Below are 25,607 nucleotides of genomic sequence, written 5' to 3'. Positions count from 1 at the left end.
TATATCTATATACATACATACACATACCCATATACATACAGTTGAAGTCGGAAGTTTACATACACCTTAGCCAAATACATTTAAACTCAGTTTTTCACAATTCCTGACATTTAATCCTAGTACAAATTCCCTGTCTAAGGTCAGTTAGAATCACCACTTTATTTGAAGAATGTGAAATGTCAGCATAGTAGTAGAGAGAATGATTTAATTCAGCTTTTATTTCTTTCATCACATTCCCAGTGGGTCAGAAGTTTACATACACTCAATTGGTATTTTGTAGCATTGCCTTTAAATTGTTTAACTTGGGTCAAATGTTTCGGATAGCCTTCCACAAGCTTCCCACAATAAGTTGGGTGAATTTTGGTCCATTCCTTCTGACAGAGCTGGTGTAACTGAGTCAGGTTTGTAGGCCTCCTTGCACGCACATGCTTTTTCAGTTCTGCCCACAAATTTTAAATAGGATTGAGGTCAGGGTTTTGTGATGGTCACTCCAATATTTTGACTTTGTTGTCCTTATGCCATTTTGCCACAACTTTGGAAGTATGCTTGGGGTCATTGTCCATTTGGAAGACCCATTTGAGACCAAGCCTTAACTTCCTGACTAATGTCTTGAGATGTTGCTTCAATGTATACACATCATTTTGCTTCCTCATGATGCCATCTATTTTGTGAAGTGCACCAGTCTCTCCTGCAGCAAAGCACCCCCACAACATGATGCTGCCACCCCCATGCTTCATGGTTGGGATGGTGTTCCTCAGCTTGCAAGCCTCCCCCTTTTTCCTCCAAACATAACGATGGTCAACTATAGTTTGTTAACAAGAAATTTGTGGAGTGGTTGAAAAACGAGTTTTAATGACTCCAACCTAATTGTATGTAAACTTCTGACTTTGACTGTACATACATATACACACTTGTTTTTAGAATATACCTTTATTATTTCCCGCAAACCCTACCACCCCTCCCCCAGTTGGAGTAAACTAATAAACAATACCACTTAGGCTTCTACCTTCAGTTTATCCATACTATACACATTTTACAGACACAATCTATTTCACATTAGTTATATTTTGTTCGTTTTTTGTCCTGGCCTTCCTCTGTTTCTGATTTATATTTGTAACTCTGCTATTTGACAACATTTCTGAACCTATATACATTTTACATTTGTTTTACATGTTTTACATTTGTTATCTTGTTGTTATTAGTCCCACCCTTCATCTCCATTCAACCCCTCCCATCTATCTCTTAAAACCTGTTGGGGATAGGGGGCAGTATTTTCATGGCCGGATAAAAAACATACCCGATTTAAACTGGTTACTGCTCTTGCCCAGAAACGAGAATATGCATATTATTATTCGATTTGGATAGAAAACACTATAAAGTTTCTAAAACTGTTTGAATGGTGTCTGTGAGTATAACAGAACTCATATGGCAGTCAAAACCCTGAGACAAATCCTAACAGGAAGTGGAAATCTGATGTGTGGAATCACTTTCAAGCCTTTGCCTATGAAACACACAGTGAGTTAGAATTCATTTAGCACTTCCTAAGGCTTCCACTAGATGTCAACAGTCTTTACAAAGTGGTTTGAGTCTTCTCCTGTAAAAACTGACCGAACGAGAAGCCTGGAAAGTTTGTCATAAGGGGAAGGCGATTACTACTATGACGTGTGTGCATGTGGGTACTCTTTCGTTCCGAAACGTTTTGTAAGACAATGCAATCGTCCGCCTTGAATATTATTGAAGTTCTGATTGAAAAAGGCCCTAAAGATTTATGCTATACAACGTTTGACATGTTTGAACGAACGTAAATAAATACAAAAATTGTACTTTCGTGGCGACATGTTCTGTGCGCCTCGTACATTTTGAGTAGCCTTCGGAACGCGCTAACAAGAAGGAGCTATTTGGACATAAATGATTAACTTCTTCGAACAAAATATTTGTTGTGGACCTGGGATTCCTGGAAGTGCCTTCTGATGAAGATAATCAAAGGTAAGGGAATATTTACAATAGTATATTTGATTTTAGATGACTCCAAGATGGAGCTAGTCTGTATCGCCTAGCCTATTTTTCTGAGCGTAGTACCTCGTTTATTGCAAAGTGTGATTTCCCAGTAAAGTTATTTTGAAATCTGGCAATGCGGTTGCATTCACGAGATGTTAATCTATAATTCTTTGAATGACAATATTATATTTTACCAATGTTTTCGAATAGTAATTTTGTAAATTGTAGCGTTGATTCACCGGCAGTTTTGGAGGCTAAATATTTTCTGAACATCACTGCCATTGTAAAATGCTGTTTTTGGATATAAATATGAACTTGATAGAACAAAAAATGCATGTATTGTCTAACATAATGTCCTAGGAGTGTTATCTGATGAAGATTGTCAAAGGTTAGTGTATAATTTTAGCTGGTTTTCTGCTTTTGGTGACACCTGTCTTTGCATTGAAAATAGCTGTGTGTAATGTTTTGTCAATGTACTGTCCTAACATAATCTAACTTTATGCTTTCGCCGTAAAGCCTTTTTGAAATCGGACAACGTGGTTAGATTAAGGAGATGTTTATCTTTCAAAGGGTGTAAAATAGTTGATTGTTTGAGAAATTTAAATTATTAGATTTTTGCTGTTTTGAATTTCGCGCCATGTATCTTGTCAAGCAATCCCGTTACCGGGATCCGAACGGGAAGGGGTGGCCCCAACAGGTTATTAACACCATCCATTTTGGATTTCTATTTGCCATATATTTTTCAACTGTGCTGTGATGCTTCACAAAAGGACTGAACCTTTCTATTCTCATAGCTTCTACAGATTGTAAATTAAAGATAAACATTTTTGCAAAAATAATTATTATATTATTGATTTATTGACAATGGCTTTTCAAATCACCCACACATATCATTCCTAGCTGATTTGTGTAAATTCTCCTAGTGTACATACGTATAGATTGCATTTGATTACTGCTAAAGTGCTATTTGGGTTGTTAATTGTCACGTCCTGACCAGGAAAAGGGGTTATTTGTTATTGTAGTTTGGTCAGGGCGTGGCAGGTGGTGTTTTTCTGTGTGTTTTGGGGTTTTGGGGTTATATTCTATGTCCTTTTTTCTATGTTTTGTATTTCTTTGTTTTGGCCTGGTATGGCTCTCAATCAGGGACAGCTGTACTTTGTTGTCGCTGATTGGGAGCCATACTTAGGTAGCCTGTTTTCCTTTGGATTTTGTGGGTGGTTAATTTCTGTTTAGTGTTGTTACCTGACAGATCTTTTTTGGCTGTCGTTCGTTTCTTGTTTTGTTTAAAGTGTTCCATTAAAATATTATGATGAGCACTAACCACGCTGCACCTTGGTCTACTCTTTCAGACGGCCGTTACAGAACCACCCACCACATGAAGACCAAGCAGCGGGGTAAGGAGCTGGAGAGGAGCTATCTAGACTCATGGACTTGGGAAGAGATTCTGGACGGACAGGGACCCTGGAGACAAGCGGCAGAATACCGTCGCCCGCCAGAGGAGATAGAGGCAGCGATGGCAGAATGGCGTTTCTGGGAGGATCGGCTGGCACGGCAAGAGAAGGCTGAGAGGCAGCCCCAAAAATTGTTTTGGGGGGGCACACGGGGAGATTGGCGGAGTCAGGCGATAGACCTGAGCCAACTCCCCGTGGTTACCGGAAGCAGCATGGTACTGGTCAGGCACCGTGTTATGCTGGGAAGCGTACGGTGTCTCCAGTGCGTGCTCATAGCCCGGTGCGCTATAGGCCAGCCCCCCGCAAGTGCCGTGCTAGAGTGGGCATCCAGCCAGGGAGAAGTATGCCTGCTCAATACATCTGGCCACCAGTGCGTCTCCTCGGGCCAGGATATCCTGCGCCGGCTCTGCGCACTATGTCTCCAGTGCGTCGGCACAGCCCAGTGCGTCCTGTGCCCGCGCCCCGCACGTGCCAGGCTAAGGTCACCATCCAGCCAGGATGGGTTGTGCAGGCTCTCAGCTCAAGACCTCCAGTGCGCCTCCACGGCCCAGGGTATCCGGTGCCTCGGTCAAGGACAAGGCCTCCTGTGTGTCTCCCCAGCCTGGTGAGTCCTGTGCCTGTGCCCAGAGCCAGGCCTCCTGCATGTCTCCCCAGCCTGGTGAGTCCTGTGCCTGCGCCCAGAGCCAGGCCTCCTGCATGTCTCCCCAGCCTGGTGAGTCCTGTGCCTGTGCCCAGAGCCAGGCCTACTGAAAATTCCCACCAGTCCGGCGCCGCCAGAGCCGCCTGCCAGTCCAGCGCCGCCAGAGCCAGCCGCCAGAGCCGCCCGCCAGTCCGGCGCCGCCAGAGCCGCCCGCCAGTCCGGCGCCGCCAGAGCCGCCCGCCAGTCCGGGCGTCGCCAGAGCCAGCCGCCAGAGCCGCCTGCCAGTCCAGCGCCGCCAGAGCCAGCCGCCAGAGCGCCCGCCAGTCCGGCGCCGCCAGAGCGCCCGCCAGTCCAGCGCCGCCAGAGCCAGCCGCCAGAGCGCCCGCCAGTCCGGGCGCCGCCAGAGCCGCCAGTCCGGCGCCGCCAGAGCGCCGCCAGTCCCGGGCGCCGCCAGAGCCAGCCGCCAGAGCCGCCTGCCAGTCCAGCGCCGCCAGAGCCAGCCGCCAGAGCCGCCCGCCAGTCCGGCGCCGCCAGAGCCGCCCGCCAGTCCGGCGCCGCCAGAGCCGCCCGCCAGTCCGGCGCCGCCAGAGCCGCCCGCCAGTCCGGCCCTGCCAGAGCCGCCCGCCAGTCCGCCAGTATGTTCTGTATTTCTTTGTTTTGGCCTGGTATGGCTCTCAATCAGGGACAGCTGTACTTCGTTGTCGCTGATTGGGAGCCATACTTAGGTAGCCTGTTTTCCTTTGGGTTTTGTGGGTGGTTCATTTCTGTTTAGTGTTACCTGACAGAACTGTTTTGGCTGTCGTTCGTTTCTTGTTTTGTTTAAAGTGTTCCATAAAAATATTATGATGGGCACTAACCACACTGCACCTTGGTCTACTCTTTCTGACGGCCGTTACATTAATCAAATTCATCCCGCCATTCTTGATTTCTTGTAAAAAAAAATCTAAATAATGATCTTACATCTTACTGCATTGTTAGGATCTAGTAACATAAGCATTTGGCTACACCCTCTATAACACCTGCTGAACTGTGTACGCGACCAATAAACTTTGATTTGACCAGTGCGAGTCGTAACTCACTGAAATTGACCCACATAGAACATCTGCAAGTAGAGAAGCGCGGAGAGATGAAGTAACACATTACTTCCCTAAACTGTCCAAAAATAACCCAGTCCCCTTGCAGAGGAGTGATTGAAGTGGTTGTAGGGTGTTCACTCCGCTAGACCGTGATTTAGAGAGATGCATCTCCTTCTGGCCTCTGCCTGGCAAGCCTTGATTACTTCATTATCTGTTCTTATCAACTTGGGGCTTGGGTAATGCCAAGTGACAGATGCTGAGGCAATGTTTGCAAACATCATCAGATTTGCGTGCAGGTCTTGACTGTGTTTGGGAAGTTGTGCTGTGAGGATATGCCAGGGCATATGGATTAGATGAGTTGGCCCAGGCCTGCTGGGTTGGGCTGGAGTCTGCTGTACTGGTTCGGACTAGTCAGAGCCTCGGCCCCCTGGTCAGCTTTGTGCTGGAATATTGAGGGTCGGGTGAGTAGAGGCTCACTGAATCTGTCACCATCTGGAGACAGCTGCCCAGTCCAACAACCAACCATCCCCTCCACACACACACACACACACACACACACACACACACACACACACACACACACACACACACACACACACACACACACACACACACACACACACACACACACACACACACACACACACACACACAGAAACCCCAGGGGGACCCAGGCCATGAGCTCATCAACCAATGCGGCAGGAGGCTGTGAGCAGGCCTTCCTCTCTTTCCTCAGAGGTAAACATCTTATTCTTGGTCTCGCTCCCTCTGGGATCTAAGATCAGTCTCTCTCTGTGGAGACCTACCCAGCACTAGGTCTCACATGCACATGGAGTAATCTCTTTAAAACTAAGCCCCCAGATGGACAGAAGGATAGATCTGTAGGTCTATTCTGAAATACACTACTTTGCTACATAGGCCTATGTTTAGGGATTTGATTCGATTTTGTTCATTAGGTGATTGATTGAGAAAGAAAATGTGCTTCTCTGCTTCTTTCCTTTTGTTTCTAGATTCCAATGAATTAATTGATGTGTTCATGTAGTAAATGTAATAAAATCTTTTTAACCTATTAAAGGGCTCTGTTCAATCCGTATCGCAGAAATTCTGCGATACAGAATGATTTAAATTTAAAGGCAATGTCGGCTTAATATGAAATTACCTTTACATTTCTAGCATGCCTCAGCGATACAGATTGAATAACCTTAAGTGTGTGGCTACATTAAACACTGTACATGTATATGACTGTTTTGACAACTTGTTTTTAGAAGGCTGCACATTTACAGGGCTACTCCCTTTAGATCTAAGCAGCATCATGCCTTCCTCATCATCTTAAATAAGCATGCCCCACTCAAGAAATTTAGAGCCAGGAACAGATATAGCCCTTGGTTCTCTCCAGACCTGACTGCCCTTAACCAACACAAAAACATCCTGTGGCGTTCTGCATTAGCATCGAACAGCCCCCGTGATATGCAACTTTTCAGGGAAGTTAGAAACCAATATACACAGGCAGTTAGAAAAGCCAAGGCTAGCTTTTTCAAGCAAAAATTTGCTTCCTGCAACACAAACTCAAAAATGTTCTGGGACACTGTAAAGTCCATGGAGAATAAGAGCACCTCCTCCCAGCTGCCCACTGCACTGAGGATAGGAACCTCTGTCACCACCGATAAATCCACTATAATTGAGAATTTCAATAAGCATTTTTCTACGGCTGGCCATGCTTTCCACCTGGCTACCCCTACCCCGGTCAACAGCACTGCACCCCCCACAGCAACTCGCCCAAGCCTTCCCCATTTCTCCTTCTTCCAAATCCAGTCAGCTGCAAAATCTGGACCCCTAAAATTCAGCCAGGCTAGACAATCTGGACCCTTTCTTTCTAAAATGATTACTAGCCTGTTCAACCTCTCTTTCGTGTCGTCTGAGATTCCCAAAGATTCAAAAGCAGCTGCGGTCATCCCCCTCTTCAAAGGTAGGGACACTCTTGACCCAAACTGCTACAGACCTATATCTATCCTACCCTGCCTTTCTAAGGTCTTTGAAAGCCAAGTCAACAAACAGACTACTGACCATTTCGAATCCCACTGCACCTTCTCCGCTATGCAATCTGGTTTCAGAGCTGGTCATTGGTGCACCTCAGCCACTCTCAAGGTCCTAAACGATATCTTAACCGCCATTGATAAGAAACAATACTGTGCAGCCGTATTCATTGACCTGGCCAAGGCTTTCGACCCTGTCAATCACCACATCCTCATCAGCAGACTCAATAGTCTTGGTTTCTCAAATGATTGCCTCACCTGGTTCACCAACTACTTCTCTGATAGAGTTCAGTGTGTCAAATCGGAGGGCCTGTTGTCCGGACCTCTGGCAGTCTCTATGGGGGTGCCACAGGGTTCAATTCTCGGGCCGACTCTCTTCTCTGTATACATCAATGATGTCGCTCTTGCTGCTGGTGAGTCTCTGATCCACCTCTACGCAGACGACACCATTCTGTATACTTCTGGCCCTTCTTTGGACACTGTGTTAACAACCCTCCAGACGAGCTTCAATGCCATACAACTCTCCTTCCGTGGCCTCCAACTGCTCTTAAATACAAGTAAAACTAAATGCATGCTCTTCAACCGATCGCTGCCCGCACCTGCCCGCCCGTCCAGCATCACTACTCTGGACGGTTCTGACTTAGAATATGTGGACAACTACAAATACCTAGGTGTCTGGTTACTGTAAACTCTTCTTCCAGACTCACATCAAACATCTCCAATCCAAAGTAAAATCTAGAATTGGCTTCCTATTTCGCAACAAAGCATCCTTCACTCATGCTGCCAAACATATCCTTGTAAAACTGACCATCCTACCGATCCTCGACTTCGGCGATGTCATTTACAAAATAGCCTCCAATACCCTATTCAATAAATTGGATGCAGTCTATCACAGTGCCATCCGTTTTGTCACCAAAGCCCCATATACTACCCACCACTGCGACCTGTATGCTCTCGTTGGTTAACCCACACTTCATACTCGTCGCCAAACCCACTGGCTCCAGGTCATCTACAAGACCCTGCTAGGTAAAGTCCCCCCTTATCTCAGCTCGCTGGTCACCATAGCAGCACCCACCTGTAGCACGCGCTCCAGCAGGTATATCTCACTGGTCACCCCCAAAGCCAATTCCTCCTTCTGCAGCCTTTCCTTCTAGTTCTCTGCTGCCAATGACTGGAACGAACTACAAAAATCTCTGAAACTGGAAACACTTATCTCCCTCACTAGCTTTAAGCACCAGCTGTCAGAGCAGCTCACAGATTACTGCACCTGTACATAGCCCATCTATAATTTAGCCCAAACAACTACCTCTTCCCCTACTGTATTTATTTATTTTGCTCCTTTGCACCCCATTATTTATATTTCTACTTTGCACTTTCTTCCACTGCAAATCTACCATTCCAGTGTTTTACTTGCTATATTGTATGTACTTCGCCACCATGGCCTTTTTTTGCCTTTACCTCCATTATCTCACCTCATTTGTTGACATTGTATATAGACTTATTTTTCTACTGTATTATTGACTGTATGTTTGTTTTACTCCATGTGTAACTCTGTGTTGCTGTATGTGTCAAACTGCTTTGCTTTATCTTGGCCAGGTCGCAATTGTAAATGAGAACTTGTTCTCAACTTGCCTACCTGGTTAAATAAAGGTGAAATAAAAAAATAAAAAATAAAAAATCATGACATATCTAAGCCTTCTTTACACCTTGCGCTAACATGGGAGGTCTGTGATCTGATCAATATGATCCGATCCCTATCTGATCAAGTTTGTCGCATCTACACATTGTATTAAAAGATGTCTGTTATCCATCCACTGTGTCCACTTTGTGACCAGATTAGCTAATGCCCCCCTGTATGCAAATTATTTAACAGATATTAATTCAAAATAATATGATTGTATTTATTTTAAGACAATTACTGATGCCTTAAGTCAGCGGTGCTAGCTGTCAATGATTTTAGAGGCCGGTATAATGATGATTTAAATAGTTTGGCCATCCAGACCTGTTTTCACTTAATTGCTATCCAGAGACCATGTGTGCCTGACTACCTCCAGAATATCAGATCATTATGTGTATTTTAATCGCCTACATCCGTCTAAAAATGTGGGCACAGTCAAAATGTGGACAATATCAGGACAAAGGGTTCATGTTAGCACCAGGTATAAACGGGGCTTAACAACCCACAATTGGAAATATAATTTTCACCTTCCCATCTGACAGTAGTAGAAACACAATACCGTAACACCCATCCTGCTGTTTCTATTCAAATAGGCAGGTATTCAAAGGCAAGATTTCTGACTGCCACCATGTTGGTCAGTTGACAGGTCATTTAAAGAATGTGCTAGAGTGTTTATACCAAGATGTAATCGTCACTACCTTTTTTAGAGCTGAACCTAAATCTAAGCATGCATTATTATTTCAATAGTCATTTAAGAATAAAACTTGTAAGTTAATAATTATTGCAGTCAACACTTTTCCCCTTTTCAATAAAAAAACTTTATTATTGTAACAATTTCAACATTATTTCCACATAAAGCGCATATAAAAATAAAATAACATTAATCTGTGGTAGGAGTCCGTAGCTGTAATATCACTCAGATCAGATGTACCCGATAATGTCATTACATATGATAGGTTGTCGGCTGCCTGTCTTCATGAGAGCGTTGAACTGGTAGAAGTCCGTCCCCAGTTCATGCAGGCCTGTGTGGGATTGGTGAAAGAAGGGTTTGCGTGGCTGGAAGCCCACAGGGCAGGACATGCGTTTTGGGGCTGCCGCGGCCCTACTGACCCTGGTGGAGTCTGCTGGTCTGGCCCTCATCTCCACGCTTTTTGACATCCCCGCCAGCTTCCTCCTCATGTTGACCAGGAGGTCCTTGGCCAGGCGCCGGCCTGCGTGGGGCTTGAGTTCTGCTGGCTCAGGACACTCTGGCAGATCCATCCAGTTCTTAATGAGGTCAGCGAAGCTGTTGTCCCCCAGCACCAGGGGCTGTCTGTTCCTGCTGCGGCTCAGCAGTGACGTGGTCCAGTCCTCCGGGTCGCTGCTTGCCTCAAATGATGTCCAGCGCTCCAGACAAGCGTCCGACGTGGACTTGGGCCGGATCCGGTCGGCAGAGCCCACTCCCCGGTTGGTTCGGAGGCAGGCAGAGTTAGACACCCGTACGTTCCTGGTCCTCCTGAGCACCACGCCCTCATCCTGCCAGGACGCCTCTGAGTAGCCTGAGTCAAACTCCAGACTCTTCTCACTGCTAGGGGAGCTCTGCATTAGCCGCTCTTGCCCTTCCTCCTCCACCTCTTCTTCCTCCTCCACGGGGCTGGCCAGGCAGCAAGCTGAGTCATAGGTGCTAGCCTCGCTGGCCTCAGAGATGGGTCTACGGAGGCATGTCAGGCGCTCCCGCTGCTGCGTTCCCTGCTGGCAAATGCGCGACATGGCGTAGGAATGGCCGGAGGGCTCGCTGAGCGGCCTTTTCATGTGTTTCAGATCCTGCAAGGACCTCATCATGTACTGCATCTGGTCCACCAGACAGTCTCCAGAGTCCCGCAGACACAGCTAGAAAGACGGAGAGAGATATAACAGGTTGGTTACTGACAGACTGAACACTGACTCCTCCATACATGGTTTAAGGACATTTCAGAACAAAATGTGTAACAGAGCACTTTTACAGAAACAAATTCACAGTTCACTTTAACTGAATGTCAAGGTTAGTCCACCCCCCATCCAAGTTCTTATTAGAACTATGCCATCCACCAACTCCTGGTCCAAAAGCTTAAGTAGTTTCCTGTGCTTCTACCCAGCACTGCACCAAGATTCTAATCAGTTGAGATCACACTCTGCAGCCGTACCACCACCACACATCAAGTCAGACATTCCACCCAAACCTCAGAGCAGCTTTATGGAGAAGCTTCTCAGTGGCATGCTCTGAGTTTATTAGAATATGGCTTGTGGGAACAGGATGTACAGGGAAACACTCGCTGCCTCTTTCGGTTGGACAAACTAGAGACTGATACATTTTAGAGGCGCTCAGTATTACACATCCTTTACTACAAACAAGAATCACAGGATGCCTTCGGGATTAGCCCATATTGTCCAGCAGGAAATGACATCACCGTTCTGGAATTACACAATGGGAGTGAGAAACCCTATGTATGAATCATATCAAAGTCATCACCAAATCATCTGAAATATAGAAATCTGAATGACAGTCTGAATGACACAAGTTCCCATGGCATTCAGTTACATTACAACAATATTCTCAGGATGTCTTAACAATTAAATCTACATTTCAAATGGGTGAACATCAAGTAATGTAAAAGGGGAGGGGAAAACAAAACAGAAACCACAACCAAACAGAATGTGCCTAGTGTGGTTTGGGAACCACCACTGAATCCATCTTATCACATCAAGGTTAAAAGGTGACAAGGCAACACCTCAAGATCAATCCCATTCACTCGGGTGTTGTAGCAAACAGAACACAGGCTACTGTATGCACAGGACATTTCTTGTTTAAAAAACATTTCCTGCTGTACTACAAATCACCACAAATAACAGCTTTAGAATGATGTCATTTGTTAAACTTTCATTTGTAATAATCCTCCAAGGTTTTTCCATGTTTTGTAGCATACTTGTGTAGCATGCTTGTGTTTGCTACCTCCCAACCCTCATCCGTCTTAGGCCAGAGTGCTGTTTGGAGGCACAGTGAGGAGACCAAATCAGCAGAGACGATGCCCTGATGTTATCACAGCTGTGGGAACTTAACCATTTGGCTGTAGAAGAGAGCTCTGTTTGACAGTGAGACAGGGCCTTGGAGGCGCATTAACACTGAAAGGTCTGCCATGTGCATTGTCCTTCACAATAGTGTGGAGGTCTGACTCATCCATCTCAATACAATACCCCGAAAGGCTCGGGTGATAGAAATTGTGCCCTAAATCGAATCTCGGAGAGAATCTGAAAGAGGGCACATAAATATGTTGCACATTTCCATAAAGGATTTACCTCGTTTTTTTACCCAAAAGGCTCTGACTTTTCTGTTTCCATCTGCACATGTCTCATGGCTCTGGTGGACCCGCTCTAACTTGGGACCAAAGCCAGGCCACCGGTACTTTTAAGCTTTAATTTACCTAACAATGGTTCACTATGAACTTCAACACCTTCTCACAAAGTAACTGTTTTGATGATGCAGAGGTTGTTGATTCTGCTCTTCACAAGTCCCCACTGTCAGCCCTAGATATGGAAACCCAATTTCCCTAGCATAACATTCAGGTGTATAGTGTAACACTGGTGTTACAGTCGAAAAGCAGCAAAATTGTACCCTGCAGCCTTCCATTACTGTGGTGTTATTAAACACCGGTAGATAGCACCAGTCAGTCATTGGTTAACGTAAGAGATAATGCTCCAAGGCCAAATCGGAGGGCCTGTTGTCCGGACCTCTGGCAGTCTCTATGGGGGTGCCACAGGGTTCAATTCTCGGGCCGACTCTCTTCTCTGTATACATCAATGATGTCGCTCTTGCTGCTGGTGAGTCTCTGATCCACCTCTACGCAGACGACACCATTCTGTATACTTCTGGCCCTTCTTTGGACATTGTGTTAACCTGTCTGGGCTAGGGGGCAGTATTTTCACGGCCGGATAAAAACCGTACCCAATTTAAACAGGTTACTACTCTGGCCCAGAAACTAGAATATTCATAATATTAGTAGATTTGGATAGAAAACACTCTGAAGTTTCTAAAACTTTTTGAATGGTTTCTGTGACTATAACAGAACTCATATGGCAGGCAAAAACCTGAGAAAATTCCAAGCAGGAAGTGGAAAGTCTGAGAATTGTAGTTCTTCTTTTGATTCTCTATCAAAACTACAGTGTCTGTGGGGGACGTTGCACTTCCTAAGGCTTCCATTGGCTGTCTAAAGCCTTCAGAAAGTGGTTTGAGCATTTTCCTGTCACTGGACAGATAATAGGAGCTCAGTTTCTGAGTGGACTGCCTGGCAACAAAGGGATTGGATATGCTCGGTCCCGCGAGCACACCCCTCCTTCTTTTTCTTCAACCGGACAATAATGCTATCGTCCGGTTGGAATATTATCGCAATTTTACGTTAAAAATACCATAAAGATTGATTTTAAACAACGTTTGACATGCTTCTAAGTATGGTAATGGAACATTTTGACTTTTCGTTTCTCATTCCGCGCTCGCGCGTTATGCCTTTGGATAAGTGATCTGTACGCACGAACAAAACGGAGGTATTTGTACATAAATATGGATTATTTCGAACAAAAACAACATTTCTTGTGGAAGTAGCAGTCTGGGAGTGCATTCTGACGAAGATCAGCAAAGGTAGGAGAATATTTCCAATACTAATTCTGAGTTTAGGTTGTTCCGAACTTGGCGGGTGTCTGAATAGCTCGCCGTGATGGCTGAGCTAGGTACTCACAGCGGTTGCATCCAGGGGTAGTCTATCTATAATTCTTAAAATAATTGTTTTATATTTTGTCAATGTTTATGATGAGTATTTTTGTAAATTGATGTGCACATTCACCGGGCGTTTTGGTGGGAATACATTTTCTGAACATCACGCATCAATGTAAAATGCTGTTTTTGGATATAAATATGAACTTTATCGAACAAAACATACATGTATTGTGTAACATAATGTCCTAGGAGTGTCATCTGATGAAGATCGTCAAAGGTTAGTGCTTCATTTAGCTGTGTTTTGGGTTTTATTGACAGATGTCCTTGCTTGGAAAATGGCTGTGTGATTATTTTTGTCTATGTACTCTCCTAACATAATCTAATGTTTTGCTTTCACTGTAAAGCCTTTTTGAAATCAGACAATGTGGTTAGATTAACGTCCCACCTAGCCTATAGAAGTTAACTAACCTCCAGACAAGCTTCAATGCCATACAACTCTCCTTCCGTGGCCTCCAACTGCTCTTAAATGCAAGTAAAACTAAATGCATGCTCTTCAACCGATCGCTGCCCGCACGTGCCTGCCTGTCCAGCATCACTACTCTGGACGGTTCTGACTTAGAATATGTGGACAACTACAAATACCTAGGTGTCTGGTTACTGTAAACTCTCCTTCCAGACTCACATTAAGCATCTCCAATCCAAAATTAAATCTAGAATCGGCTTCCTATTTCGCAAACAAAGCATCCTTCACTCATGTTGCCAAACATACCCTCGTAAAACTGACCATCCTACCAATCCTCGATTTCGGCGATGTCATTTACAAAATAGCCTCCAACACTCTACTCAACAAACTGGATGCAGTCTATCACAGTGCCGTGCATTTTGTCACCAAAGCCCCATATACTACCCACCACAGCGACCTGTACGCTTCCGTTGGCTCGCACTCGCTTCATACTCGTCGCCAACCCCACTGGCTCCAGGTCATCTACCATAGCAGCACCCACCCTTTATCACGCGCTGCAGCAGGTATATTTCACTGGTCACCCCCAAAGCCAATTCCTCCTTCGGCTGCCTTTCCTTCCAGTTCTCTGCTGCCAATGACTGGAACGAACTGCAAAAATCACTGAAGCTGGAGACTCATATCTCCCTCACTAACTTTAAGCACCAGCTGTCAGAGCTGCTTACAGATCACTGCACCTGTACATAGCCCATCTGTAAATAGCCCATCCAACTACCTCATCCCCACACTGTATTTATTTATTTATCTTGCTCCTTTGTACCCCAGTATCTCTACTTGCAAATTAATCTGTTGCACATTTATCACTCCAGTGTTTAATTGCTATATTGTAATTACTTCACCACCATGGCCTATTTATTGCCATACCTCCCTTATCTTACCTCCTTTGCACACACTGTATATAGACTTTTCTACTGTATTATTGACTGTATGTTTGTTTATTCCATGTATAACTCTGTGTTGTTGTATGTGTCGAACTGCTTTGCATTAGCTTGGCCAGGTCGCAGTTGTAAATGAGAACTTGTTCTCAACTAGCCTACCTGGTTAAATAAAGGTGAAATAAATTAAAAATAAATTAAAAAAGGCCATATCTGTGCTACAGGAAAGACTCAGAAGGAAGGACTTCACACATATGATGGAGGGAGGCATGTACAGAAATGATAATGACATGTCTATGACGTTATTGATCCTTGATTAATCATCAATAACACATATATAACGCACCAATGAATAAGTCTATTGCAAGTAACCAGCTAAAATATATTCTGATTTCCAGACATTTGCAACTGCATCTGCCAGAAATGACTAAGTAGCCTATGGAAAAAGTAAGCAATAAACAAAACAGTATTTCTCAAGAAAAATTCGTTAAGAAAATGGATTTAGGCCTTAAAGTTAAAATGGAATAATTACAAGAGTTTGTAATCTTTCCAATACAATTATTCTCAGCTGCTCTGTATTGTCTAACTGTCATAGGAGGGTCGTAAAGTTATAAGCGCCGACCATTTGGTTTTATTTACCACAACATTCAGCCGCTCAATTTAATAACCTCCCCGACTGTTCTGTACAACTGTTAGAAAGAAATATATAGGCACTTCACACAAAATAACACATGCAATCATCTACAAATAACAATCTGGAAATGTTCCAAAATAAACTTACCATTGCTCTTGTCGTGTCTGATTGTATGAAATCCAAATTGATTACTTTATCCTGCAAAAAGACAAGAATTATTCAGCATACAAAATGATGTTCTCTAGCGCTAAAGTTGCCTTGCCTATAGGATGCATTTCTCTAGATCAGGCTACTTACATCGGGTGAATAATTGACTTCTCTAATAGAACAATTAATCCAAAGCGGTTGCAACTTTCTCAGTAGGTCCGATGTCCACTCAACGCCTCTCAGACAGAAGAGTGCATGTGGTTGTAGGGCAGGCCGTGTACTTTGTGAGCGCAGTCTCTTTCCACCCAGCCAGTTAACGGCGCGCATCACAGAATGCGCCAATAGAAACGCGCCTGAAATACGACCCAACACCTAAACAACCGCGTCAAAACATTTCCCCACACCTGAGAAGTTCTGCTGTATTAAAACAATTGCCAGGAATTAAAACAATCGCCAGGACTACACTGGTGGGATTTCAGTCATGTGTCAATCATGGACGAGACGATGTTTTTTATTATTTGTCTCAGACTGGACAAAGAGACACATAGGAGTACCTAACTATATTGTTTGATGTTTTTTCGATTATCATAGGCTGTTAGCCTACATAGGCCAACATACAGTTTTGGATTTAGGCTTCTTCACCAATGTGCAACTTTTAGTTCAAAGTTGCCGTAAAACGCGCATGATGCTTTGTTGAAAAATGTCTAGACCTACCAAGTTTATGTAATCAGTTGCATTTCACTATAGAGAAATAATAAGAAAAACCTTTCATTTCCAACACAGTGAATAAAGGGCTCTTCTCGTGTGGATGCAGTTAGGCTACATTTGATTTGAAGCACATAGAGGCGTGTAGCACCACCTGACGGATTGTTCTGGAACCATGGAACGGCACACAACTTGAACACTCAAACTACCCCCATCCTATTTTACCTGAGCGCTTGGTACCCTGGGCTGTTGGGAGTCCATTGTTGTCCCAATGCCTACACCATTCGCTGCATTCTTTACTTAATGGAAGTTTTGCCGTGCAAATGCTGGAGCTGGACTGTTACATTGTCCCCGATCAATTTATTGGAACGAGCAAGACTGCACATCACAGTCTGTATAGGCTTAGGCAGATCATGTACATAGCTGCACATTTGAATGTACAAGCCCCCCCCCCATCACCCTCCATTGTCTGTTCCTCATGCATATGAATACTCCATGTAATTGGGGGATGAAGCATTGTTGGCACAGTTGGTACATTCTCATTTACATTTGTGCACATTAGGATGGATGTGCAATGTTTACCTTATGGGGATGTTCTACTTACCTTTAAGACCCTAATTAAATCTGATTAGCATTGCTATGCCATGTTCAAAATGGCATTCTTACAGCGGAATCTGTAGATAGGTCATATTATTCTAGAGACACCAGGAGAATGGTATTTGAGGTGATCCAAACTTTATTTAAATGAAACAATAGTAGGACTTTTAAAGCATTTGAAATATTTGCCAAAACACTATCATTGTTCATTTCTTTCTTATCATTGTGATATATTATGTTACCTCTTTATCAGTCGTGTGTGAATAGTATAGGAGTAGAAATAGCCCTAATTCACACTATGGAGAAAGCAAGTCTCTAGATGTAACAGGTGTATACATACATCAAGGCACAAACATACTGCAAAAGACATGGGATGAAAACAAAATATACTAATGTTAGGAACATACGTATTCAATATTGTTTAAAAAAAATCTCGAAGGTTTTTAAATCTTCAAATTGATACTTTTTTTCTTGACTTTTTGTAATTATTTTCGAAGGAATGTTACATTGTGACGATTAAAGAAGTACAGCTATGATCATCAACGGACAGTCCATGTGTAATGATAAGTGATATGATACAGCATACAACGTTGGTTTGTTATGTAAATATTAGCAAAAACTTGTTCCTCTCAATTCATGTTCTCTCTCCATGCTTGTTTCCCTTAAAAAAAAAGCTTTATGCAATTGAAAGTTTCATAAAATGCCGACATCTATTAAAGTAAAGTGAATGTAAAGGATATAAAAGTTTTTTCCCCCTATTTTTCTAACCTCGGATAATACTTATAAAACAACAAAGAAAGAAGCAAAAAAATTATACATCTGAGATCAAATTCAGACTTGGCAGAATAAAAAGAGACCCCTATCAAATTAAATATCTAAAATAAACAAACATACACAAGAGGGAGAGGAGGACATGACAGTTGAGAATAAGTGATCATTGGAATAATTCTGCAAGGCTTTTTCTCCCAACTTCTCAGTTTGTTATGTTTGTTTCCATATAGAAAAGCAGGAGTTTTCAGGGCCGGTACAGTCTGTCTGTGACGGTGGTGTGTCTGTCCACTCTATCCCCCAGGCAGCAGACTCATTGAATAAGCACTCCTGGCGAAGAGAGGCAAGAAGAGTCAGCTAGCCCAGACATGGCTGAGCAAATATGTATTAAATATGAGATGTGCAGTTTGTGTATGTATGGTAATGAGAAAGGGAAACGTTTTACATGTAAGACATGCAGGGGGTCTATCTATGATGTACTGCTGAGTCAATTTAACCATCAGAAAACAAATCATACATCATGTACAGTTGAAGTTTACATACACCTTAGCCAATTACATTTAAACTCAGTTTTTCACAATTCCTGACACTTAATCCTAGTAAAAATTCCCTGTTTTAGGTCAGTTAGGATCACCACTTTATTTTAAGAATGTGAAATGTCAGAGTAATAGTAGAGAGAATGATTTATTTCCACTTTTATTTCTTTCATCACATTCCCAGTGGGTCAGAAGTTCACATACATTCAATTAATATTTGGTAGCATTGCCTTTAAATTGTTAAACTTAGGTCAAACATTTCAGGTAACCTTCCACAAGCTTCCCACAATAAGTTGGGTGAATTCTGGCCCATTCCTCCTGACAGAGCTGGTGTAACTGAGTCAGGTTTGAAGGCCTCCTTGCTCACGCATGCTTTTTCAGTTCTGCCCACACATTTTCTATAGGATTGAGGTAGTTCAGGACTTTGTGATGGCCACTCCAATACCTTGACTTTGTTGTCCTTAAGCCATTTTGCCACAACTTTGGAAGTATGCTTGGGGTCATTGTCCATTTGGAAGATCCATTTGCGACCAAGCTTTAACTTCCTGACTGATGTCTTAAGATATTGCTTCAATATATCCACATAATTTTGCTTCCTCATGACGCCATCTATTTTGTGAAGTGCACCAGTCCCTCCTGCAGCAAAGCACACCCACAACATGATGTTGCCACCCCTGGGCTTCACGGTTGGGATGGTGTTCTTCGGCTTGCAAGCATCCCCCTTTTTCCTCCAAACATAACAATGGTCATTATGGCCAAACAGTTCTATTTTTGTTTCATCAGACCAGAGGACATTTCTCCAAAAAGTACGATCTCTGTCCTCATGTGCAGTTGCAAACCGTAGTCTGGCTTTTTTTATGGAGGTTTTGGAGCAGTGGCTTCTTCCTTGCTGAGCGGTCTTTCAGTTTATGTCGATATAGGACTCGTTTTACTCTGGATATAGATACTTTTGTACCTCCTCCAGCATCTTCACAAGGTCCTTTGCAGTTGTTCTGGGATTGATTTGCACTTTTCGCACCAAAGAACGTTCATCTCTAGGAGATAGAACGCATCTCCTTCCTAAGAGATATGATGGCTGCGTGGTCCCATGGTGTTTATACTTGCGCACTATTGTTTGTACAGATGAACGTGGTACCGTCAGGCATTTGGAAATTGCTCCCAAGGATGAACCACACTTGTGGAGGTCTACAATTTTATTCTGAGGTCTTGGCTGATTTCTTTTGATTTTCCCATGATGTCAAGCAAAGAGGCACTGAGTTTGAAGGTAGGCCTTGAAATACATCCACAGGTACACCTCCAATTGACTCAAATGATGTCAATTAGCCTATCAGAAGCTTCTAAAGCCATGACATCATTTTCTGGAATTTTCCAAGCTGTTTAAAGGCACAGTCAACTTAGTGTATGTAAACTTCTGACCCACTGGAATTGTGATACAGTGAATTATAAGTGAAATAGTCTGTAAACAATTGTTGGTAATATTACTTGTGTCATGCACAAAGTAGATGTCCTAACCGACTTGACAAAACTATAGTTTGTTAACAAGAAATTTGTGGAGTGGTTGAAAAACAAGTTTTAATGACTCCAACCTAAGTGTATGGAAACTTCCGACTTCAACTGTATGTTCTCAGTTATGACTCGGGCCCTGTGTTTTGTGCAGTCATGTGACATGCCTGGATTGTAACCTTTATTTAAAGATTTTTAAGCAAACAGTCCAGCACCATCCTTAGAAAATTGCATTCATTTTTGGTGTAATGCTAACGTACGGATAAGGCTTAAAATACATGATAAGATTTTGCTATGACAACATGACTGCGCAAAACACAGGGCCCTAGTTATCCCCACACTGACTATTTAGTCCTTTCTAACATGGTCATCTAGTCCCCAAAAGAGATAATGGGCTATATCATCAGCATTGGATTTGCTGTTTGATTTTCCCTAATCTTTGTCCTCACCTTAGCTCCTCTTCTGGCCTGCCTTCCCTGGCCCCGCCTTTAGAAGAGACCACAGTCCTTCAGGTTGTTCTTGATGATGACGTCGGTGACGGCGTCAAAGACAAACTGGACGTTCTTGGTGTCGGTGGCACAGGTGAAGTGGGTGTAGATCTCCTTCGTGTCCTTCTTCTTGTTCAGGTCCTCAAACTTAGTTTGGATGTAACTCGCTGCCTCGTCGTATTTGTTGGCTCCTGAGTAGCAAGGGGTGAAAATAGTAAACATAAATGAAGCATTATAGCATGTGATGAGATGCCAGACATTACAACTGAATGATTCCAAGATAAAACACTATTGATGAATTATAACTTGACATCTCTTGGAAATCATCACTGGCGTGCTCAATATCCCCCAATATTCTGTCAGTTTCAATTGCTGCTGGTGCCATCAGCAGTAAACTGCTAGAGCTACTACTGCTGCTGAAATAGCTACAGCCTCAACAATCACAACAATATGATTTCTCTGTCAGAGTGCAGTGCAATCGCTGTATGTCGCAGTGATACAGACCCACTGGGCACACACTGGTTGAATCAACGTTGTTTCCACATCATTTCAATGAAATTACGTTGAACCAACGTGGAATAGACGTTGAATTGATGTCTGTGCCCGGTGGGGGACACATTGGTAGGATTCTCTACCTGTGTACTCGGGGTAGCAGATAGCCAGGGGGCTGCCTGTAATCTTCTCCTCAAACAGATCCTTCTTGTTGAGGAAGAGGATGATGGAGGTCTCTGTGAACCACTTGTTGTTGCAGATAGAGTCAAACAGCTTCATGCTCTCATGCATCCGGTTCTGGTAGACAGACAGACAGAGACAGACAGACAAATACCGGGTCCCATCGCATCCAAGGATAAAACATAAAATCTGCCACCAGGGGGAAGTAACTCCTCACATTTCAAATCTAGCTGTATAGGGTAGTGGTACAGTATGTATTTTGTGAATGTGTCTATGGTTGTCCTCTGTCACTGCAGTAGTAGCGATAGAGAAGGTGAGAGTGTGTCTTTGTGTTGGGGGGATGGTTAGAGGAAGTATATTGTTCAAGCAGACTGTTAAAAATGGATTAATGTGCCATAGAAAAAAGGACTGATAAGAAGTAAAACAGGTGAAAGTCTACATAACATCCATAGAAATAAAGCAATGGTCTATTTGGTATTAAGAATTAGTGAAATACAACTGCTTTACAAGACTATTGAATTAACGTAAGATGTTACACTCTCTAACAAAATGCAGTGTTTGTGAAGTAGGATGGCTCCTCCCATCTTATTTTTTCCTGGACTTAAATAAGTGGTGTATTGATTGGGTGCTTCACACCACAGTGAGGGAAACAAATGGCTCATTGCACAGCAATTTGATGATATCTCAGCAGCTTTAACTGCTCTTCAGGTTATTAAGTCCTCAGCCCAAACTTACTCTAAATATTGTGTGAGCGGTATATCAGTGTGGTGCCAGGACAACAACCTCTCCCTCAATGTTAGTAAGACAATGGAGCTGATCATGGACTACAGGAAACGGAGGGGTGAGCCCTCCCCCCATTCACATCGACAGGGCTGTAATGGAGCGGGTCGAGAGCTTCAAGTTCGTCAGTGTCCACATCACTAAAGACCTATCATGGTCCAAACACACAACACAGTCGTGAAGAGGGCACGACAATGCCTCTTCCCACTCAGGAGCTTGAAAAGACTTGCCATGGGCCCTCAGATCCTCAAAAAGTTCTACAGCTGCACCATCGAGAGCATCTTGATTGGCTGTATCCCTGCCTGGTATGTCAACTGCATTGACCGCAAGGTGCTACAGAGGGTAGTGCATATGGCCCACTACATCACTGGGGCTGAGCTCCCTGCCATTCAGGACTTCTATACCAGGCGGTATCAGAGGAAGGCCCAAATAATTGTCAAAGACTCTAGCCACCCAAGCAACAGACTGTTCTCTCTGCTACCGCACGACAAGCGGTACCAATTTGCCAAGTCTGGAAATAACAGGACCCAGAACAGCTTCTACCCCCAAGCCTAAGCAAGACTTCTAAGTAGATAATCAAATGGATACCCAGACCACCTGAATTGACCCTTTTTTTGCACTAACTCTCTTACATGCAATTTCCATAGACAAACATTGTCAGTAGAAAGGCCTTACTGAAGAGCTCAGTGACTTTCAACGTGGCACCGTCGTAGGATACCACCTTTCCAAAAAGTCAGTTTGTCAAATTTCTGCCCTGCTAGAGCTGCCCCGGTCAACTGTAAGTGTTCAGCTGCGAACGGCTCAGCTGTGAAGTGGTAGGCCACACAATTTCACAGAACGGAACCGCCAAGTGCTGAAGCGCGTAGCGCGCAAATATCAGCTGTCCTCGGATGCAACATTCACTACCAAGGTCGAAACTGCCTCTGGAAGTAACGTCAGCACAAGATCTGTTCTTTGGGAGCTTCATGAAATGCGTTTCCATGGCCGAGCAGCCACACACAAGCCTAAGATCACCATTCACAATGCCAAGCGTTGGCTAGAGTGGTGTAAAGCTCACCACCATTGGACTCTGGAGCAGTGGAAACACGTTCTCTTGGGTGATGAATCACACTTCACCATCTGGCAGTCCAACCATCTGGCAGTCCAACGGACAAATCTAGATTTTACGGATGCCAGGAGAACGCTACCTGCCCGAATGCATAGTGCCAACTGCAAAGTTTGGTGGAGGAGGAAAAATGGTCTGGGGCTGTTTTTCATGGTTCGGGCTAGGCCCCTTAGTTCCAGTGAAGGGAAATCTTAACGCTACATTCAGCATACAATGACATTCTAGACGATGCTGTGCTTCCAACTTTGTAACAACAGTTTGGGGAAGGCCCTTTCCTGTTTCAGCATGACAATGCACAAAGTGAGGTCCATACAGAATGGTTTGTTGAGATCGGTGTGGGAGAACTTGACTGGCCTGCACAGAGCCCTGACCTCAACCCCATCAAAATCCTTTGGGATGAATTGGAACACCGACTACGAGCCAGGCCTAATCGCCCAACATCAGTGCCCGACCTCACTAATGCTCTTGTGGCTGAATGGAAGCAAGTCCCCGTAGCAATGTTCCAACATCTAGTGGAAAGCCTCTGCATTGTTGGAAATGGACCCGTATGTAAACATTTCACTGTTAGTCTACATCTGTTGTCTGTGAAGCAAGCATGTGACAAATAATATTTGATTTGATTATCAATTACATTTACACCCCTATAAAATAAATAAATGACCCCATTTACATGTATACCCTTATAAAATAAATAATCTATGTCATCTAATAGCCTACTCCAGTGCAAATACAGTATATTATGTAGATTAGTAACATATGCTTTATAATATGTACAGTATATGGATGTTCTGTGTAACCCACACTATGATGACCAGTAACATGTGACCAGTTGAAAATGTGTGGATCATAGAAATATAATAGGATAGGATAGGTGACTCTTCCTCCTCACCATCTCCTCATCCTCAGCCAGCACCAGGTCATAAGCACTCAGCGCAACACAGAAGATAATGGATGTGACTCCTTCAAAACAATGGATCCACTTCTTCCTCTCTGAACGTTGGCCGCCCACGTCAAACATCCTGCAGGAGAGAGAGAGAGGGATGAGGGGAAAGGGGGGAGAGTGAGAGAGAGAGAGAAAGAAAGAAAGACAGAGAGAAAGAGAGAGAAAGATGAAGGTTGTAACACCAAAATAGGTCGATTGAAAAAAATAAAAAGGGGGTGAAGTTGATAGAGGAGAGAAGTAGAGAAGAAAAAGGGATTGGGAATGGGGGAAGAAAGAGAGTGAGAAAGAGAGGATGACATTCCATCCCAGGCTATGCATTAACATTTCATGAGATTGTTCTGAGAACAAAGGCAGCTTGGGAGAGAGACAGAGAGAGATCCATTAGAGATGCTGGGCCGTGATAAAAGACCGCAGGGCCAACACAGGAAGCCCTCAAGGGCCATATGTATCAAGCATCTCACAATTGGAGTTGTGATCTAGGATCAGGTCCCCCCTGTCCATATAATTACATTCATCGTGATTTAAAAGGCACAGGGGCAAACGCTTCACTTTTACTCTGAGTGGTCAGATGCTTGACGCCTAAAAACTGTAGACACATTGCACTGTAACAGAGGCTCTACCAGGTGAACACGCCACACAGGTGTGAATACACTGGTTATCAGGGGACGCTGAGGTTATACACCTGCTCGAGCTGTTATTCCCGCTAACAACACAGCCTCTCTATCACACATTAATGACCCACTATACCACAGAGAGCTTCAACCTGCACACATCGGTTTTCACAAGCTTAGACACACAAGATGAAGATGATCTAGTTTAGAACTAAGTAACAGGTTTGACTGTCCCGTGGCTCTGTCAACAACCAAAATGTGAATGACTTGGCATGGAATAAGCTGTACCTGTATTATGTTATCATCCACAGTCCTTGACAATGAACTTGACATTTCCACCGTGAACAAGTGTTCATTTCCCATGTACTGGTCCACAAAGATCAGTGTCTATATAAAGGGACTGAGTCCAGTGTGCTTCATTAGTTTGAGGTATTCATTTAAGAATGGGTAGTACTGTAATGCTGCTGTTGTTGCTGTTCTGCCTCTCTGTGGCATCGGCACAGGGAGAGAGTGGAGAGGTTGGAGAGAATGACATCACTCAACAGGGTCACAGGAATGGGGAGAGAATAAAGGCTGCTGAGACTGCTGAGAGGCATGGTGGTGGGCAGAGAGTGGAGCTGAGGAACATGGCAGCCAAAGTGACAGCCAAGTAGAAGAGCTGAAGAAAGAGGTAATGGATCAGAGTGAAGTGTGTGTCACTAAGAGTGAACTGCACTTCTACAAAAACAAAGTAGAGGAACTGAAGAGCAAAGAAGCAGCCCAAACAGCAGAACTATTCACCATGGGCCCGATTCAGACTTAGGAAATGTACGCCTTTCTTATGCACAACTTTCCTATGCACTTCTCAGTAGTTGGTATTCAGACGTGGTTCCCTTGTGCGCACTGAATATATTTAATTCAACAGTTGACAACCCTCCCACTTCCTGGCCAACAGATTTTCTTGTGGAGTTTTCATTTATCTAAAGCCACCCCTTAAAATTTGTTGTACCTCAATTTTCTAGACAGACTCACTAGAATGTATAGAGAGAATGGTTCAGGGCCCGGTTTACCAAAAGCATCTTAAGGCTAAGTTCCTCGTTAGAATCTTCGTAGGAACATCGTTAAATCTCCGAGCAGTTTCCCAA

At 43.8% G+C, this 25,607-nt stretch overlaps 2 protein-coding genes across 2 annotated transcripts in view; both read right to left on the bottom strand.

Moving 5' to 3' along the window:
- Positions 1-9,675: 9,675 nt before the first annotated feature.
- Positions 9,676-16,169, bottom strand: LOC106582755 (PAK4-inhibitor inka2). The gene is made up of 3 exons (XM_014166145.2): positions 15,926-16,169; positions 15,776-15,826; positions 9,676-10,745 (listed from the first exon to the last, which is right to left on the bottom strand). Exons 1-3 carry the CDS (start codon positions 16,100-16,102, stop codon positions 9,798-9,800), a joined length of 1,176 nt encoding a protein of 391 aa, XP_014021620.2. The 5' UTR covers positions 16,103-16,169; the 3' UTR covers positions 9,676-9,797.
- A 1,029-nt stretch (positions 16,170-17,198) lies between these two features.
- Positions 17,199-25,607, bottom strand: part of LOC106582753 (guanine nucleotide-binding protein G(i) subunit alpha-2) — a 185,891-nt gene continuing 177,482 nt past the window's right edge. Inside the window, exons 6-9 of the mRNA XM_014166144.2 lie at positions 23,819-23,948; positions 21,008-21,161; positions 20,334-20,563; positions 17,199-18,175 (exon numbers count right to left, since the gene is read on the bottom strand). Coding sequence (XP_014021619.1) covers positions 20,373-20,563; positions 21,008-21,161; positions 23,819-23,948 — 475 coding nt within the window. The 3' untranslated portion in view covers positions 17,199-18,175; positions 20,334-20,372. The remainder of the gene's footprint in view (positions 18,176-20,333; positions 20,564-21,007; positions 21,162-23,818; positions 23,949-25,607) is intronic.

Source organism: Salmo salar, chromosome ssa22 (genome assembly GCF_905237065.1).
Source record: "Salmo salar chromosome ssa22, Ssal_v3.1, whole genome shotgun sequence".
NCBI classification, from domain to species: Eukaryota; Metazoa; Chordata; class Actinopteri; order Salmoniformes; family Salmonidae; genus Salmo; species Salmo salar.
This window is presented reverse-complemented; position numbering and strand designations above follow the sequence as displayed.

What these genes read in the sequence shown, in the direction of transcription:
- LOC106582755 (XM_014166145.2), bottom strand. Translation starts at nt 16,102, where the DNA reads ATGCGCGCCGTTAACTGGCTGGGTGGAAAGAGACTGCGCTCACAAAGT. An exon ending in AAGTCAATTATTCACCCGAT is followed by an intron (nt 15,827 to 15,925) that starts GTAAGTAGCCTG and finishes GTCTTTTTGCAG; the next exon opens with GATAAAGTAATCAATTTGGA. An exon ending in CAGACACGACAAGAGCAATG is followed by an intron (nt 10,746 to 15,775) that starts GTAAGTTTATTT and finishes CCGTCTTTCTAG; the next exon opens with CTGTGTCTGCGGGACTCTGG.